Here is a 20211-nt window from a genome sequence, read left to right on the forward strand (position 1 = left end):
CATACTTTTCTTCATTTGTGTTTAGTACTTCTTACCTTTTTTGGTAAAATTTAAAGATAACCGCATTTCCACAATTCCATGTGTGGGTGAGGGGGAAGCTGCATGATCACAGGGGACTTCAATTTGAGTGACATATGCTGGACGTTTCATGCTGCCAGTACTAAAACATCCTTGGAATTTCTAAACATTATAGATGACAATTGCCTAACTCAACCAACACTGGAGAATTCTATATTAGACCTTGTCTTGACAGATAAAAGGGAACTGATCACAGAACTAAAATTAATGGTATCTTGGGTAGAAATGATCATAACTTGATCACATTTGTAATGTGCAAACTGAATGAAGTCCAAATCAGTAAATTATACCACTAGGTGCTTTAAAAGAGCCAATTGCACAAAGCTGAAATCAGTTACAAGCCACATCAGCTGTGAGGAAGAATGTAATCAGAAAAATGTGAATAATTTACTAGATGCCCAAAAAGTCACCTCACAATCAAGGAAGAAGTCTGTATTGATTAAAAAAACAAAAACCTTGATTTAGAATGGGAGCAAAGGCAGCTATAAAATAAATATAAAAATAAATGGAAGAAAAGGGAATATAAATTAGAAGCTAGGAATTGGAGAAAATTGGGAAGAGAAGCAAAGAGACACATTATCTTTGAAAACTCATGGCGATCGGGGGAGGTCCCGAAAGACTGGAAAAAGGCTAATGTAGTGCCCATCTTTAAAAAAGGGAAGGAGGAGGATCCGGGGAACTACAGGCCAGTCAGCCTCACCTCAGTCCCTGGAAAAATCATGGAGCAGGTCCCCAGGGAATCAATTTTGAAGCACTTAGAGGAGAGGAAAGTAATTAGGAACAATCAGCATGGATTCACCAAAGGCAAGTCATGCCTGACTAACCTAATTGCCTTCTATGATGAGATAACTGGCTCTGTGGATGAGGGGAAAGCAGTGGATGTGTTATTCCTTGGCTTTAGCAAAGCTTTTGTTACCGTCTCCCACAGTATTCTTTCCAGCAAGTTAAAGAAGTATGGGCTGGATGGATGGACTATATGGTGGATAGAAAGCTGTCTAGATTGTCGGGCTCAACAGGTAGTGATCAGTGGCTCCATGTCTTGTTGGCAGCCGGTATCAAGCGGAGTGCCCCAAAGGTTGGTCCTGGGCCCGGTATTGTTCAATATCTTAATTAATGATATGGAGGATGGCGTGGATTGCACCCTCAGCAAGTTTGCAGATGACACTAAACTGGGAGGAGTGGTAGATACGCTGGAGGGTAGGGATAGGATACAGAGGGCCCTAGACAAATTAGAGGAGTGGGCCAAAAGAAATCTAATGAGGTTCAACAAGGACAAGTGCAGAGTCCTGCACTTTGGATGGAAGAATCCCATGCACTGCTACAGACTAGGGACCGAATGGCTAGGCAGCAGTTCTGCAGAAAAGGACCTAAGGGTTACAGTGGACGAGAAGCTGGATATGAGTCAACAGTGTGCCCTTGTTCCTGTATAAGTTTGGGCTGTATAAGTAGGGGCATTGCCAGCAGATCGAGGGATGTGATCATTCCCCTCTATTCAACATTGGTGAGACCTCATCTGGAGTACTGTGTCCAGTTTTGGGCCCCACACTACAAGAAGGATGTGGAAAAAATTGGAAAACATCCAGCGGAGGGCAACAAAAATGATTAGGGGGCTGGAGCCTAATGACTTATGAGGAGAGGCTGAGGGAACTGGGATTGTTTAGTCTGCAGAAGAGAAAAATGAGAGTTAGTTTGATAGCTGCTTTCAAAGAGGGGGGTTCCAAAGAGGATGGATCTAGACTGTTCTCAGTGGTAGCAGATGACAGAACAAGGAGTAATGGTCTCAAGTTGCAGTGGGGGAAGTTTAGGTTGGATGTTAGGAAAAACTTTTTCTCTAGGAGGGTGGTGAAGCACTGGAATAGGTTACCTAGGGAGGTAGTGGAATCTCTTTCTTTAGAGGTTTTCAAGGTCAGATTTGACAAAGCCTTATCTGGAATGATTTAGTTGGGGATTGGTCCTGCTTTGAGCAGGGGGTTGGACTAGATGACCTCCTGAGATCCCTTCCAACCCTGATATTCTGTGATTCTATGAAGGGGAAATCTATGGCCAACATTAAGGACAATAAGGGGCTAAAGTATATTAGGAACAAAGAGTCCTAATAACAGTATTAGTTCATTGCCAGCTGGAAATGGTAGAATTATCAATAATGATTCAGAAAAGACATAAATATTTATTGAACACTTCTGCACTGGGGAAAAAACAGATGATGTAATCTCATAACACGATTTCCATACCACGAATATCTGAGGAGGATGTTAAAAAGCAGCTACTAAAGACATTAGGGAGACAAGGGTAGGGTGGGGGTAATATTTGGACCAACTTCTGTTGGTGAGAGAGATGAGCTTTTGAGCTACACAGAGGTATTCTGTGCTTCAAAAGCTTGTCTCTCTCACCAACAGAAGTTGGCCCAATAAAAGATATTATCTCACCCACCTTGTCTCCCTAATATCCTGAGATCGACATGGCTACAAATACACTGCATGCTACTGAAGATAGACATTTTTAAATCAGCAGGCCCAGAGAACTTGCATCCAATAGTTTTAAAAGAGCTGGCTGAGAAGCTTTCTGGACTGTTATTTGTTGATCTTTCAATAACTTTTGGAACAGTGGGAAGTTCCAGATGACAGGAAGAAAACTAATGTGCCAGTGTTTAAAAAGGGGGATGACCTGGGTAATTATAGGCCTGTCAATCTGACATCAGTCATCCGCAGGATAATGGACCTGTCTTGATTAGTAAAGAATTTAAAGGAGGGTAATATAATTAATGTTAATCAATATGGGTTTATATAAAACAGATCCTGTCAAACTAACTTTATATATAATTTTTTTGAGATTGCAAGTTTGGTTGATAAAGGTGATAGCACTGACCTGGTTCGCTTAGACTCCCAGAAGGTGTTTCACTTGTTACCACATGACATTTTGATTAAAAAACTAGAATAATATAAAACGTAACACGAGTCAGACAAGATGGGTGAGATAATATCTTGCATGGGGCCAACTTCTTTTGGTGAAAGAGATGAACCTTTTTTCTCTCTCCTATCGTGGGACCAACATGGCTACAACAACACTGGAATTATAAACAGTCCATCATCAGTAGAGGAATATGTGCTCCGTACGGTAATGCAGGGATCTATTCTTGGCCTTAGGTTATTTAACATTTTTAACAATGACCTGGAAGAAAACACAAAATCATCACTGACAGCTTGCCAATGACACCCAAATTGGGGGAATGGTAAATAATGAAGAGGACAGGTTGCTGATGCAGAGTGATCTGGATCACTTGGTAAACCGGGGTGCAAGCAAACAATACACGCTTTTAATACGGCTAAATGTATACATTCTGGGGACAAAGAACATAGGCCATAATTACAGGATGGGGGACTCTACCCTGGGAAACAATGACTTCAAAAAAGATTTAAGGGTGTTGTAGAACTTGGCTACAGTGTCACACTGGGAGCTAATAAGGGCTTGGATGAATAAACAGGGTATCCTGAGGAGGAATAGAGGCTGTTTTACCTCTATTTGGTACTGATGTGACTGCTTCTTGAATACAGTGTCCCGTTCTTGTGCCCACAATTCAAGAAGAATGTTGAAAAATTGGAGAGGGTTCAGAGAAGAGCCACAAGACCGATTAGAGGACTAGAAAACATGCCTTAGTTATAGTGGTAGATTGAATGCGCTCAATCCATGTAGTTTAGCAAAGGGAAGCTTATGGGATGGCTTGGTTACAATCTATAAGTATTGACATGGGGAACAAATATTTAATAATGGGCTCTTCAGTCTAGCAGAGAAAGCTATAACAGAATCTAATGGCTGGAAGTTGAAGCTATCCAAATCCATATAGGAAATACAGCACAGATTTTAAAATCAGAGTAATTAACCATTGGAACAATTTACCATGAGTTATGGTAAATTCTCCATTGTTGACAATTTTAGAAAAACATCTAGTTTTGATTTTAAAAGATATGCTATAGGAATTATTTTGGGGAAGCTCTACGGCCTGTGTTACTCAAGAGATTAGACTAGATTAGACTAGATGATCACAATGGTGCTTTCTGGTATTGACCATCAGAGCCAGGTTAAATTGAGGATTTTTGCTCAGATTCAACCAGCCAATAATAGTGTAGAGCAGTGGTGGGCAGATCCACTGGGAGCTGTGGGCAGCCGTGCCTGCGGACAGTCAATGTAAATACTGTATCGTGGCCCACCAGTGGATTACCCTGACGGGCCGCAGGTGCCCACTACTAGTGTAGACTCTTGCTTGAATCTGTATAGTCATCAATAGTCTTACCTATGCTTCTTGTTTTCTCTAGGGCGCAGTGCCTACAGCTCAAAGCCCATCCTGTTTTGAGTAGTGAACATTTTGACGCAGTTCCACTTGTGAAGCCATGTGGCCTAATGATTAGCATTTGAGGTAAGCCCTGTATAGAAAAACTGTGGATTTTTAAAAATTGACTTTCACTTATAACTGCTTTCCCTCGTTGAGAGGTTGGCCTGTGCAGGACTGACTGTTTAAAATGAGGCACTGTTTACCTCAGTGCTGACATGAACATCGCACTACTACTGCTGACAATACAGGGTGAGGATAAAATCAATGGTAGCCTCTCTGAGGGGCAGGGGGATTAGAGAGATGATAAATATTAGGGAAAATGTATACTACCCCTGTTATTGGATAAATGCTTTTCCACATAGCAGTTCTATTGAATGGAACATTAAAATGAGGAAAATGTTGGGATATAAGGTATTTAACAGCACAGGTGCTGTACCTACCTTATATGTTGTGAAGCTGTTGTCTCTTAAAAGTACACTTTTTTTTAGTTGAAAAGCAGATAATAAAACTAAAGACATAGATATCTATTTCATCTTTTAATACCTTGAATGCTTCTGATTTTATGGGCTTTTGAATATTTGCAGGTTAGATGTACGATTTATTTTCATTTTTGGGCTGTGTCAGGATGGTTGTGCCTGGACCTGTTCTGTCTAGTCTCGTAATTTGTACCTTTATTTTCTGTAATTGAAATAACTTTCTAGGCTTCCTTTGTGTAATTGATAATGGTTCTAATGTATGTTTTGTGACAACCCAAAGTGTTGTGTGGACTACTGCTATGCAACTTACATTTGTACTGCTAGACCTCAAAGTTCAACTATCTGAACTTGTCTAGCAAAACACTTCATTGCTAGCTTCGTTTAGTATCCTTGTCATGCTGGGCAGTGCTCTTCAGAGTCCTGCTTTTTTATACAGAGGAATCAATCCCTTTTGAAAGCTAAAGTTACAAATAGGCCCATAGTTTCCCATGCAGTCGTTGTTTGGAAACAAACCTCATGATCCTTAGGCACTTATAAAGAATCTTTCTCCCTACTGATTTAATCCATTGTTTTCCTTTTCCTGACACAGAAATGCATTTCTTAGCATATAGCATTAGCTCTTACTGTATATTTAACAGCTGTTCAGACACACCAACATAGAATTCACATAAAAATGTCTGTTTCTAAAGCACTGTGAAAATGTTGAGCTGTTGACAAATATAATCTTATGAGCATCTCAAACTGTCTTGTATGTAGCTTCTTACTTCTTTTGATCTTAGTTTAGAAATCTGGTTAACCCAGAAAACTGTCACACTTTTGGCAACTGTTTCTCTCCCATTTCATCTCTTAAACTTGGTCAATCTCTCTGCTTGGGCTTTCTGCTCACATTTATTACAAATGGAGAAATAAACTTGACTCAAACTGAAGTCCAAGAACAACGACGAGTCCTTGTGGCACCTTAGAGACTAACAAATTTATCATCTTATTTCAGGCCGCAAAATATGGATTTGTAGTAGGTAAATACTCTTCTCATGAACCAGCTGTATTTTAGTAGTATAACTACTCTACTATTGAGCTATGTTGGAGAAGTTGTGGCCAAACTGTCCTTCACCATGTGTAGTGATTGTGTCTGCTGAAGTTATAATGTTACTACAGTTATGAGAGTGGCAGTGACTGCTAATGGTGAGGGTTGTATAAGAATTTCAGTTCATATCCTTTGTTTTCAGTTGCTTATAACTTTCCTTAACTTTTATTCCTCAAGCTCAGATTCCGCGGGCTTGGAAAGTTTGAGGAAAAAATGATTCACTTACTCTTCAGGACAGAGTTGGGGAGTAAGGTGGGTAGGAGGGAAGGGGTGTGTGTGTGTGTGTGTGTGTGTGTGTGTGTGTATTCCCTCCATCAAACCCTTTGTCCTCAAGAACAGGAAGAACAGGAGAATTATTTCTTATCTATGTCTTAAGAGCCTGAGGAGCCAAAAGGACTTGGGGTAGAAAAGGGAAACTCGGCATAGATTCATTGCACAAGGTCTCTTCACTGTTGTAGTGAAAATTGGATTCAATTTAACTGTTATAAGTCATTTTAAAACTTTATTCATTAAATGAAACTTAACTTCTTTAAAGAAAAAAAATCCATAAATATTAAGGCTGCACAACTAAGAAGTCAAGTCAATAAATGACAAAGCTAAAGTTGCATGTATAATCCTAACTAGGGCTGTCAAGCGATTAAAAAAATTAATCTTGATAAATCGTGCTGTTAAAAAAATAATAGAATACAATTTATTTAAAATTTTGTGATGTTTTCTACATTTTCAAATATATTGATTTCAATTACAATACAGAAAACAAAGTGTATAGTGCTCACTTTATATTTATTTTTGATTACAAATATTTGCACTGTAAAAAATATCTCATACAAGTTCAGTAGTGCAATCTCTTTATCATGAAAATTGAACTTAAAAATATAGAATAAAAATAGAAATACAGAAATAATTGCATTCAAAAACAAAACAATGTAATACTTTAGAGCCTACAAGTCCACTGAGTCCTACTTGTTCAGCCAATCGCTCACACAAACAAGTGTATTCACATTTGAGGGAGATAATGCTGCCCGCTTCTTGTTTACAGTGTCACTTGAAAGTGAGAACAGGCGTTCGCATGGTAGTGTTGTAGCCGGCGTCACAAGATATTTACATGCCAGACGCTCTAAAGATTCTTATGTCCTTTCATGCTTCAATCAGCTAAATGCTGAAAATGGGTTCTGCTCAATAATGATCCAAAGCAGAGCGGACCGACGCATGTTCATTTTCATCATCTGAGTCAGATGCCACCAGCAGACAGTTGATTTTCTTTTTTGGTGGTTCAGGTTCTGTAGTATCCACATCAGAGTGTTGGTCTTTTTAGACTTATGAAAGCATGCTCCACATCTTGTCCCTTTCAGATTTGGAAGGCACTCCAGATGCTTCAACCTTGGGTCAAGTGCTGTATCTTTTTAGAAATGTGACATTGGTAACTTCTTTGCGTTTTGTCAAATCTGCAGTGAAAGTGTTCTTAAAATGAACAACGTGCTGGGTCGTCATTCAAGACTGCTATAACATGAAATATAAGGCAGAATGTGGGTAAAACAGAGCAGGGGACATACAATTCCCCCTAAGGAGTTCAGTCACAAATTTAATTAATGCATTATTTTTTTAAATGAGCGTCGTCAGCATGGAAGCATGTCCTCTAGAATGGTGGCTGAAGCCAGAAGGGGCATATGAATGTTTAGCATATCTGGCACATAAATACCTTACAATGCCGGCTACAAAAGTGCCATGTGAACACCTGTTCTCGCACTCAGGTGACGTTGTAAATAAGAAGTGGGCAGCATTATCTCTCGTAAATATAAGCAAAGTTGTTTGTCTTAGTGATTGGCTGAACAAGAAGTAGGACTGAGTGGACTTGTGGGCTCTAAAATTTTACATTATTTTGTTTTTGAGTGCAGTTATGTAACAAAAAAAAATCTACATTTGTAATATGCACTTTCATGATGAGAGTGCACTACAGTACTTGTATGAGGTGAATTGAAAAACTATTTCTTTTATCATTTTTACATTGCAAACATTTGTAATAAAAATAATATAAAGTGAGCTGTGTACCCTTTCTATTCTGTGTTTGTAATAGAAGTCAATATATTTGAAAATGTAGAAAAACCTCCAAAAATATTTAATAAATTTCAATTGGTATTCTATTGTTTAACAGCAGCTTTAATCATACTATTAATTGTGATACATTTTTTTAATCGTGATAAATTTTTTTAGTTAATTGCATGAGTTAACTGCTATTAATTGACAGCCCTAATCATAACTAGTCTAATTACACAAAGTGAACAACTTCTGAGGCATATTAATTTGCAGTTTTTTCACAACACTGGAGATATGCATACCGTTTAATGACTTGAAGCAAGGTATAATTCTCAGTGTGATAAAACATTTTGATACAACTGCTGTGTATTTTTATATTATACACCATAGAGTTTATATATAGAGTTACACACTATATATTATTACACACTATAGAGTAGTAGAACAGAGAATGATAATTGAAAAAATTGCTGGCCTCTGTAGGCCACTTAATTTTGTAGCTCAGCTTTGTAGTTCACTGCCACATCCGTTGAATAGGACCCGAGGAAGGCTGTGCTGCTGGTTTTGTGGGGTGTGGACTATGGTACCTGAATACTGACTAAATTTATTAGTCACCTAATTTAAGGCCAGAAGGGACCACCATCATCTATTCTGACCTCCTGTATATCACAGGCTGCCAACACATGCACTTTAAACCCAATAAGCGAAATTAGACCAAAATATTACAGCCCACAGGAGACTAAACAATTATGTGCTACAGCCAGAAAATATGAGGTACCAAGGTTCACCAATGCCTGAGGCCTCCGCAGTGTCAGAGGATTGATTGAGAGAGGTATTCAGATAATTCTGGCAAGTGAGCTGTACCCACACGCTCCAAAGGAAGATGGAAAAACCCCCTTAGTATCAGCCAGTCTGAGTTGAGGGAAAATTGGATCCTGACCTCACATGTGGAGATCAGTTAGACCCTGAGCCTCTGAACAAGCACCAGCCAACTAAGTATGAGAGTTGCTCGATGCCACCTCAGATCACTGGGCTACCCTGGCCAGTGTCCCATTTCCAGGGGTGACTATTTCTGATGCTTCAGCAAAAGAAGACCAAAGAAAATCCCACACAAAATACATAGGGAGGGAAATCACTTCCTGACCCCTGCACGTGATCAGTTGAAGCCATGAAGTATGAGCTTTAGGAACATAAGACAACTGGAAGGAGAACCCCAGGACTGCTGAGAACTGCCCCCTAATATCACGGACACCTTCATCATATACTCATAATCATAAATTTGTCCAGCTCTCTCTCAAAGCTAATTAAGTTGTTTGTCTTCCCTCCCACCCCCAACTCCTATTGGGAGGCTGTTCTTGAAGCTCACTCTGATAGTTAGAAACCTTCCAGTCTGAATTTGTTCTTGGCCAGTTTACACCCATTTGTTCTTGTGCTGATAACGTCCTTGAGTAGAAAGTGCTCTTCCCCATCCCTGGTGTTTGTTCCCCTAAAGTACTTGTAAAGAGTAATCCTATCCCATCGCAGCCTTCTTTTTGCTAGGCTGAATAAGCCAAACTTTCCCCATTTCCTCTCATAAGATGCGCCCTCATTCCCCATATGATTCTCGTGGCTCTTCTCTGTACCTGTTTTGAGCTTGTATTAGTCTTTTTTGACCACAAGTGACCAGAATTGTACACAGTATTCCAGCTGAGGTCTTAACAGTGCCTTTTACAATAGGATTAAACCACTGTATCTCTACTGGAAATTCCTCACCAGCTACATCTTAGATTGCATTTGCTTTTTTTTTTTTTTTCACAGCCACAGCACAGTAGTGTCTTGTAATCATCCTGTGATCAACCCACACACCCAGCTCTCTCTCTTCCTCTGTTCCAACTGATGATCCCTCCAGTTTGTAGCAGAAATTCTTATGAGACCCTGTGTGCATGACTTTGCATTTTGTACTATTGAATTTCATCCCATTTCTGTTACTCCAGATCTTCCTGTATAATATATCCATTTTCCTCTGTATTGACATTGCCTCCCAACTTTGTATTATCAGAAGATTTCATTAGCACACTCCTACTTTTGTGCTAAGGTCATTTAATAAAAATATTAAAGATGATTAGTCCCAAGACTGATCCTTGATGAACTCCACTAGTAACCTCCCTCCAGTCTGATAATTCACCTTCACACAACCTGTTGCATTCTCCCCTTTAGCCAGTTCCTTATTCACTTTACAGTGCTTGTACTGATCCCCATCTTCCCTAATTTAACCAATGATTTCCCACGTGCCATTATGTCAAATGCTTTTCTGAAGTCTGTGTATTAGTTCTACTGCATTTCTCTTCACTAAAGTCAATTTAATTTCCTTCTTTAAGCAAATAACTATCTGGCACAATTTACCTTTGGCAAACCCTTCTTCTGTTTTCTCTATGGATTTAATTATTCTTTCTTTCATAATTTTGTTTCAAAGGCTGACTACTGAGGTTAGACCAGGGTCGGCAACCTTGGGCCCACTGCCCATCAGGGTAATTCGCTGGAGGGCCGCGAGACATTTTGTTTACGTTGACTGTCTGCAGGCACGGCTCCCTGCAGCTCCCAGTGGCCGTGGTTTGCCATTCCCGGCCATTGGGAGTTGTGAGAAGCAGCGGCCAGCATTATCCTAATTTTTTCCATAGAATTGGTCCCTAGCTATCTTCATTGTCTCTTCTGCAGGGACTGTTTTTCCTTTTTTTTCTCCCCCGCTCGCATCCCCATCTGCCTGTTTCTCTTCTTTTTCCAATGCACCAAACTTATAACTCAACTTTTTTTTCACCTACACTAGCCAGTCTCTTCCTCTGTTTTGTCTGGTGGTCACATTCTGCCATGGATCACCCTTCTCTTCTTGCAGTTTTCCCTCCAGGTTCTTTTGTTGATCTGATGTCAGCAAATATTGAGTTGTCTGTAACCTCTTCTCTTCTCTCCTGTTTTTGTATCTTCAGATCACCGTCTGAATTTTATCATTAGTCTGCAGCTGCTTATTTTTATCTTTTTGGATCATCTCTGCCCTGAACTATATCAGGTAACATTTCATGCATAGGCGCTTCCATCAGATACCCACTCAAGGATGTGGCATATCATGTAGCTTCCTCATCCAACCATCTTCTGTCTCCTCTCCTGCTTGGGTCCTTGCTAGTTTCGCCTCAGGAACCATCATTGTCTTCTTTTCCTAGTACTTATTCCTAGAGACAAAGAAGGAAGAAAGAAATTTTTAAAAATCCTCCCAAACTGCCACAGAAACTCTATTAGCTGCTAACTGCTAAAATACATACCTGAGGGAGGACTTACTTAAAAAGTCTAAATCAGTGTATATACTGGACCATAACACCAGTGAAAACAGTATAAACAGCAGCAACAACAAAAATTGCCTTGTATCAAAGGCAATAAATTGTATGATACATATGTGTGAAATAGCATGTGACCAGGCAATTGGATTGTATCATGAGGCATACACAAAAGGGAGCAAAGTGAAGGCTCCACATGCAACTCTTAATTCTGTTACTTCCTGATTGTCACCTTGGGAAGGCTGCAAAATGTCAGTTTGGTGTAGCTTCATGAAATCAAATAAACTACACTTGGCATCCTCTAATCCTTCTCTTTTATAAAAGTTCAGCCATAATGCAGCTTGTGACCTAGTGAAATTTTCACTTCTCTTCAATGGGTTGTAACTGACATACCAGTGATACCCAATTTTTACAAGACCCATGTTGTTTTGATACAATGCAATAGTGTTTACACTGTTAATGTCAGAGATTGAATATCATCACTAAATCTAATTTAAATAAGCTAGAAACATACTCTGGCTCTACATGCCTATGGGGCTACTTTTATTTCCTCATTTCCATTGATACCAATCAAACTGTTCCTGCTTCATCTTTACTAGTTTGGAGTCAACTCCTTTCTGAGAACCATTTAATCTGTGTTTAGCATATGCACAGGTTGATGAGTACTACCATATTTGTATCCATTTATCATTCTTTTAACGTTGAAATGATTTGTGCCTTTGCCACTCTGTGATTAGATAGCAGTAACTTCTACATACTGACTTGCCAAACCAGGTTCTGTATCCCTCTCATTGTGTGGCATTCCCCAGAACAAATATTTGATGCTTTAGTTGCAGAAATGTGGTTAAAGCAGGTTTGAATGCTTGGGAAGCTTTAATGGCAGATGAGTTCAAGAATTTCCTTCTAAAAGTGGAAATGACTGTTCCTGCCAATTGTAAGACTGGGGACTGAATTGTCACCTGAGGTAACCGACTTTCAGGTGATAGAGAGGCTTATCTTCTGTATTCTAGGAACTGCAGTATGGGATGATACCAGTGGCCCATTTAGACCTGTTTCTTGTATCAGATAGGGACTAAGTACCAGCTACTTCAAAGAAAAATGCTTGGAACTGTGGAGTAGGCAGTTAGGGAATAACTTTCTCACATGGAAAGTTTCTTCCTTGCTCCCATTAATTAAGGGTTAGCTTATATCTTGAAGCATGAGAGTTCATATTTCTTCCCAAACTCTTGTTTTGGTGTCCTATTATTGTAACTCTGGATGCCAGGAATAAGTTGTCGTCTTTCTTCATGTATTATTTTTCCAGTGTGGTTAACAGACTGAATCAGGCCTGTATCCTGGTACAATGCCACTTAAAGCCAGAGTAGATGCAAAAAATATATTATGAGGGATGGTGATTCAGCAATATTGCTCATGCTAATCCTCCTAATTATGGGTTCCAATTTGTTTGGAAAGCCTTAAACTCAGTGTTTATAACATGCAGTTCACATCCTTAAAAAGAAGGGAGAACCCTTTGCTTGAATAGGTAATAATTTCAAAATTTTACTTGTGGCTTTATCACTGAGTTATGAGTCCTACCGTAACTAGTGTGCTGAGGTTACAGCTTAGTGAGTATACACTCTTAATTTAGAAAAAGTGATGCTTAGCTGGTGCTTATCAGAAGACAGATAAAGAACAGTGGCATTTCATTCACTCTGTTTGAAGCATGTGTATAGACATACATTCTGTTGACCATTCAAGCTACAAGAGAGATCACCTTAACTTTCAAAGTCAAACTTCAGATCTTAAGGATTTCACGATACAAAAGCAACTTTTATTTTAAAAAAATTTTTTTATTTGGGCCTTCCTTCAGCTCCATTAAAGTTGAGAATCCTGCCATCTCCCTATCAAATAGAAATTCCATTAAATTGTTTTTTTGTTGTGGTGTGTTTATTTCCCCTGTGGCAAAGTTCCTGCTCTACCTTGGTGGGTCTTCCGCTTATTGGCAGATTTGCTCGCCTTGGAGCTTCACGGCAGCCCTCAGCTTGGCCATTTTTCTGAATTCACAGTCCAGGTCGACAACTCCTGTGTCTGACCAGGAGTTGGGAGGATTTGGGGGGAACCCAGGCCCGCCCTCTACTCTGGGTTCCAGCCCAGGGCCCCGTGGAATGCATGTGTCTAGAGTGCCTCCTGGAACAGCTGTGTGACAGCTACAACTCCCTGGGCTACTTCCCCATGGCCTCCTCCCAACACCTTCTTTATCCTCACCACAGGACCTTCCTCCTGGTGTCTGATAATGCTTGTATGCCTCAGTCCTCCAACAGTCCGAGTTCTCACTCTCAGCTCCTAGCACCTCTTACTCCCTGCTCCTCACACGCACGCACAACAAACTGAAGTGAGCTCCTTTTAAAACCCAGGTGCCCTGATTTGCCTGTCTTAATTGATTCTAGCAGCTTCTTGATTAGAACACCTGCAGCCAATTAGCCTGTCTGTCTTAATTGTCTCCAGAAGGTTCCTGATTGTTCTGGAACCTTCCCTGTTACCTTACCCAGGGAAAAGGGATATACTTAACCTGGGGCTAATATATCTGCCTTCTCTTACTCTCCTATAGCCATCTGGTCTGACCCTGTCACACCCCCTCCCCATCCTTAGCTGGAATGTTGTTTTTTAAATGGATTTAAAACCTCTGAGTATTTCACACAAGACCATACATTGTAGGAGCCATGAAACCAGTTGCTACTTTTATAGATCCCCCTCAGTGAGGAACAAATAGTCTGCCAGCCCTTAGAGTTCTAGGTGGTATTCACATGTGCTTTTCATGCAGTCAGATTACTTCCTAACAACCTTCAAATTGTCTAAGGGTATGTCTATACAGCAAAGAAAAACGTGCAGCTAGCCTGTGCCAGCCAACTTGGACTCATGGGCTCGGGCAGGATGGGAAGGTCCCAGAGCTCGGGCTCCAGCCCGGAAGTCTACACAGCAATGAAACAGTCCCATAGCTCAAGCCCCATGAGCCTGAGTTGGTTGGCCAGTCACAGGTATGTCTACACTGTGAAGAAAACCCTAAGAGGGTAAATCCTGCCTCACCATGGTATATCCAGATGTAAAAGAGAGTGCGGTTTTTCACTGCAGCAGGGTTGGATGACAGCTCTTTAGATGGGCCCCCAAACTACGTGGATCCTTCAGCCATTCGCCCTGTGGATGAGAAGCACGTTAGAATTCGGGGTTACTGCAGTGGGTGGGGGGGTGTTTTGTTGCCTCTCCCCAGCATATAGGCAGTGTGTTTCTCAGGCAGTGTGCTGGGGAAAGTATTTTGGCCCTATTAAAATGAAACCAATTGGGACTATTCAGTCATTGAAAGAGTGAACTTTTCCCTCTCCCAGAGGGAGAGAAACCAGGCTGGACAAAAACTATGTGGGTTTTTTAGGCTCGCACAGAAACGTGAATATGCTAAATAAATGAGGTATTTTAAATGAACCAATAGGGATAGCTAGGCAGAGGGTACAGGCAGTGCTTTTATCCCACAAGAGGGAGGAGGAGTGTATGAGCCAGAAGATAAAAGCTGAAACAAAGCCATGCTGTGTCCCTTTGAGTTATTCACATAACACTGGATGGTAAGGCTTTCTGCTTCTGAGATACAGAAGTGGGGTCATGATTCTAACAATGGACGCTGGTAAGTTGCATTAAGTTTGTCTTTCTCGGTGTGTAACAAAGCTTTTCACAGGAAGGAGCAAAGCTAGTAGCTAACTTTTTTGTAAGTAATGCAGTTTCTTGTATAGTTCTACATCTTACAAAGCCTGCAATAAACTTGGCATAGTGTGTGTATTATACTATAATTATTCCATGACTGTTACGCATTGAAACGTGGTCTTCTCTGGAAATATGAGTCCAGGATACCACAATGAGCATGTTAATACGAGCCCTTCTGACTTCATTAAAGGGACAGTCGTCATGGGTCTGAATTACAGCTCCAGTGTCTCACTTCTAGAGAAGCCAAGATAACTGTCCATGAAATGTGTAGGCTGAATCACATATATGCACTGTGAGGTATCCTGGAGGGAAACCTATGATAGTAAGCAAAAACTAATGGTGAAGCTAAAATTTGTAGCTGTAACTCCTCAAGGTCTTTGGGACCCTACAGAATCTTGTAGTGTGTGTGATTGGGGTCACAGCACTCTTACAAGATTCAGAACCTCTTCCCATGTTTTGTATTACTAAGGCAGCTTGTGTGAAAATAGGATCTTAAACAACGTTGGGGTTTGCTAAAAAGGGAATAGTTCAGGAGGGTGGGAACAGGGCCTTAAAATTCCACCTGTGTTGGTAGTTACAATAAACTTACTGTTTGGCTGTGTAGTGGTTTGTGTGAAATGTGTTGGTAATCTCAGTCCAGTTTCTTATTCACGGGAAGCGGTGTCCGTGTCTTAAGGGTCAGTCATTTTTAGAAGTCTTCAGATAAGAGAGCCAGGATTTAAATGGATATGGAGAGAGCACTAATTGCCAGAACTTTTGCTGTACCTGTGGATAAATTTTCTTGTTGCTTTCAGTCTGATTCCCATCACAAACAGATTATTTACTCCATTTTAATGAATATAGTAATATAAGAATTCTTTTGAATCCCTTCTGTTATCAGCCACAGTATACTCAGTTGTGGTGGGAAAGGCTACTGATCTTAGAAATTGTTTTACTTAAAAATGAAGGACTTTTTTGAATAATGTTCAAACTGGAACACAAAACAGTTGGGACAAATTTCACAGTTCTGAATACTTGTCAGCCCAGTGCCTTTCTCCAGTAATGTGCATCTGGCCCCATTTGAATTAATATTTATTCTCTAGGGCCTGAGGAAAAGTTGTCTCCATGCCCTTTTTCAATTCTTGGCCTTTCTGCTCAGACTTCAAAAGCAGGCCAGCTGAGGTGATTTTGTTGATGGACATTTCTTCACCAGAAACTGAGCAAAGATTGCAAACACCTTTACTTAAGTCACCAGCATTTTACTGAAACTACTTTGAAACTAGTAACCTGGGCACGATTAAAACCAGTGACTCCGATGTGGTGCTCACAGTATGCTAGGTGCTTTGCAGACAAGGTTGAAACCAGGACCTTGCCACTGTCTAAGTTGACAATGTGCAGAATGAGGAAGGTGATGGAATGCAACACAAAGCTAACTGGTTATCCATGCTTTTCCTTCTGGGGAAATCCTTTTGGGGATTTTCAAACATTACTTCATTTTCATTGCATATAGGCCCTAACCAAAATTCAGACCCTCATTTTGCGAAGCGCTGTGTGAACTCATGGTAACAGGGAGCAGTATTCCCATTTTGAAGAAGGGGAACTGAGTCACAGACTAAGTGACTTGTCTGAGGTCTCAGAGAGAGACTCATGCAGAGCTGGGACTTAAACACAGCTCTCTCAAGACCTACTCCAGTGTCTTCTCTGCACTACCCTTCTTCCAAGCACTGTAATTTGTAGGATTCATGGAAACAGTTGTGGGCTTGTTTTGTTTGTAAGGATGAACCTGAGCGAGAATGTGGAAGCATATAATTTAATCTTAAAGATTACATCTAATTTTATACTTTCAGTTCAAGAAAATGTACTTTAATTGGCGTGTTCTTTCCCTGTGATGTTGAGTAACTTAAAATGAAATGCTGTTCAGGCATCATTATTTGTAAGTTCTCTCTCTTAAATTTTGCCTCAGGACAATGTCACTATTTTACACTTCTCCAGGTGTCACTGTACTTCAGTAGTGCAGTTAATATTTTTAGAAAGTTACATTGCCTTGCATTGGTAAAACATAAAAATAGCCAGTGGCTTCAAAATGTTCAGGTATTTAAATGGTAGTTCTTGGTTTTTGGGGTGGGAAAACACTTCTAAATACTTCAAAGGAAACATGGTACTTTAAGCATGTATTAAAATGAAGGTCTAAGATTTGCTCCAAGGATAATATTTTAACATTTGGTTTTTGTTTTTAAAAGTCATGGAAAAATATCTAGGCAGTTTAATCCACTCACTCTAATAAAAACACTCAAATTGTTACAGCATTACTATCTGCTCAATTTCACTTGCTTTTAAAACTCAATTTGTTGTTCATTCTTCCATTTACTTATTTCAGATCATTTGCTTTGCAAGTCTGGGCTATTATTTTGTCTTGGACATCAGATTGTTAAAGTGCTTTCTTACACACTAAAACTCTGCTGGTTTTTAGAAGGATTTTCAGAGATACTATTTTAATAAAAATCTTTACTAGAAGCACTCTCTCTACTTTCCATCCCATTCCCAGGCCCTTCTCATATTGTGATTGGCTTTCTTTTTTTATTGCCCTTTAGTTTGTGCTGTTTTTAATTTCTTGGTTTGGTGGGGTGGGGGTGGGGATTTAAAATGAAAGCTGCAGGCCATAGTTGACAATATAAGTGGATTTGAAGTAACTACAGGCTGGGAGTGTTGCAACAGCTGATCTGATCCTTCTGAGTTTCAAGAGCTATTTATGGTAGATTAGCTGGTATCAAAGCTCTACTGTTCAGCCCATAAATGGTTGGTCCCATGTGAAGTTGCCACACTGCATTTGGCTTAGTCCTCGGAGGTTGGAGAGCCTGAAGTTTTATGTGGATAAATCAAGTGATGGATGGAAACACTAAAGGCAGATCAGGGAACTACATTGTTGAGGACTTTAGACGGCTGAGGACTTTTGAAAGGAGAGTTTTGCTAATAACTTTCTTCCCAAATATATCAGAAGCAGCACTTGGAATATAGCTTTTGCATATTTACTCTATTTGGCACCCACATGCCATAGGAAAGCACCGTTCTAAATTTATCTGTCTCTGAATCATCTTGGCTGCAGATGTTGCCAAGCTTGCATGTTGATATTTGGTAACTTGAGTGAGGTGTCATTTTTGTTTTCTTAGCACCTGAATGTTTTATATTCTTTGGAAAGAAATTTTTAGCTGAAGTGAGAAACTTCACCAAAATATTGCTATGGAAGTCTAACTCTTACTGTTGGTTAGAAGGAGTTGCAATAATTCTGTGACTATTTTGTGAAAACTTTTTTCCTATATAAAAGCAGACAAGCAGTTTAAAAAAAAAAAAAACTCAGGATTTTGAAGTAAGTAACACCTCTTTCTAAACGCTTGAAAGCAGATGTTTAAAAGGCAGTTGTTTTGAGAATGTTTGAAGCTTTGTCAGGTTGAAGTGCCAGTAGTTTTTTCCAGCCCTGTGCATGCCAGTCATTCAGTCTTCCTTTGAGGCATTTTTATTCTTGTGGTTTTGTTTAAATGAAGAGTTCATTTCAATATGGATGGAAAGTCTGTCACTGACCTGGATTGTGTGTGAAACGTGATACTTTTTGAGTGTATTAACCTATTATACCAATATCTCAAATTGGAATAGGAATATTATTTAAGTAAAAGATATTGCAGTGGTTTTTCCCCCCTTCCTCCTCCCCAGTGTTTTGGGGCAGGTGGTGTAAAACCGATACTTAAATGTATGATTTGAATCTGACAGAAGTCTTATAGTAGTTTAGATGAGATACAACAGCTGCATTTTAACAATTGATAGACTTGAAAGTTTACTCAGAATACTTATCTCTGACTCTCCAGTTTCCATTCTTTTCACATGTTCTCTGGCTTTCTCTGTTAAGATACCCCGGTGAGGAAACTGGTTGCACATTCATTCTTGACCATCAGCACAGCATTATTAGCTGTTGAACCTTTAGGGTTTTTCTTTCTTCTCTCCCAGTATGCCCCCTGATGTTCTACGTTAACTGGTTTAGAGACACTAATTTACAAAACATCCTGTGAAGGAAATATAAATACCATACCCATTTTAAAGATGGAGAAACGGAGGAAAGGATGATGTAGGTTCTCAGGAGCTAGTGATCATGAGTTTATCTCCCAGTACTTGAACTGCAAAACCATAACCTTTCCTCAAACAGTTTTAAAAACACGTTCCCTTAATCTACCTGCTATCCCTTTGAGATTGTGTTCTACTCAGGTGTTTCACTATGCAGCATCAAAAGGGCCAGACAGCTAGATTTTATGTATTTAACTGTTAACAGTCCTCTTTCATCAGTTGGTGAGTGGAGGTGAGACATTTTATTAAAAGTTTTAGTTGTTGTTTTTTGTATGCACTTGAGTTTTGGTAAATTCTGCTTGAATGCCCATTGAAACCTATGCATGCAGTCTAAGTCTGTCCAGTATATTACACAAGGATGGATCTTCCCCAGTACAGAACTTGTAGCCTTAGTCACATGCTGCATCAACCGAAACCATCCTTCAGACGCCATGTCAGCTCAGTCTCTGACAAACAGAAGTTAGTTGTGTTCTCAATGTTTTTACTATCTTATCTCACTAAAACTCTTGTAACTCTTTTTTAAAAATAATTCCTCCCCTTATCAATCGGTTGACTAGGTTTGGATTTTAATAGCAGCATATTCTAAAATGTTACCTCTTCACATAAGTCAATTATTCCTTGTCTGCTGCCACTGAGAAAGAGGGCTGGTAATAAATCATATCACTATATTAACATACCTATACTTTGCACTTATAACCACGCATTGAAGAGTGCTTTTGGAAAATGTCTCATCTGTTTCTGAATCTGACCCCCTGCATGGTGGTTTTGGGCAGGGGAATTGGGACTAACCCTTCTATGAATTAGGAATTTACAGGGCTAGTGCAGCATTCAAACATACATGAGGATGTGGTAAGTCTTATGTATCAGTTCAAATCCAGGGTTACCATCCTGTAAGAACAGGAAGATTGTGCTAGAATCCTTAAGCTTGGATCTAACTTCAAATGTACTGAAGATGTAACTGGATATTTTAGGAAGCATTTTGATTAATGAAAAGAAATGTTATCGGTCCCTCTTCATACAACGAATTCTCAAATTACTAGGATTCAGCAATTAACCAATTCCCCCAAAGATAACAGGGAAAATAGTCAGTATGTC

At 39.7% G+C, this 20211-nt stretch overlaps 1 protein-coding gene across 16 annotated transcripts in view; it reads left to right on the forward strand.

Moving 5' to 3' along the window:
• Positions 1 to 20211, forward strand: part of SVIL (supervillin) — a 222638-nt gene that overhangs the window by 58412 nt on the left and 144015 nt on the right. For 6 of the 16 annotated variants that reach the window (XM_073334378.1, XM_073334379.1, XM_073334382.1 and 3 more), the window contains exon 1: positions 14906 to 14950. The exons of 2 other annotated variants lie outside the window; for them this stretch is intronic. In XM_073334378.1, the coding sequence (XP_073190479.1) occupies positions 14929 to 14950 (22 nt within the window). In that variant the 5' untranslated portion in view covers positions 14906 to 14928. Of the gene's footprint in view, positions 1 to 14904; positions 14951 to 20211 lie in introns of those variants that run through there. 8 more of the 16 variants (XM_073334377.1, XM_073334375.1, XM_073334376.1 and 5 more) reach the window with 4 other exon arrangements.

Source organism: Lepidochelys kempii, chromosome 2, assembly GCF_965140265.1.
Source record: "Lepidochelys kempii isolate rLepKem1 chromosome 2, rLepKem1.hap2, whole genome shotgun sequence".
Lineage (NCBI taxonomy): Eukaryota > Metazoa > Chordata > Testudines > Cheloniidae > Lepidochelys > Lepidochelys kempii.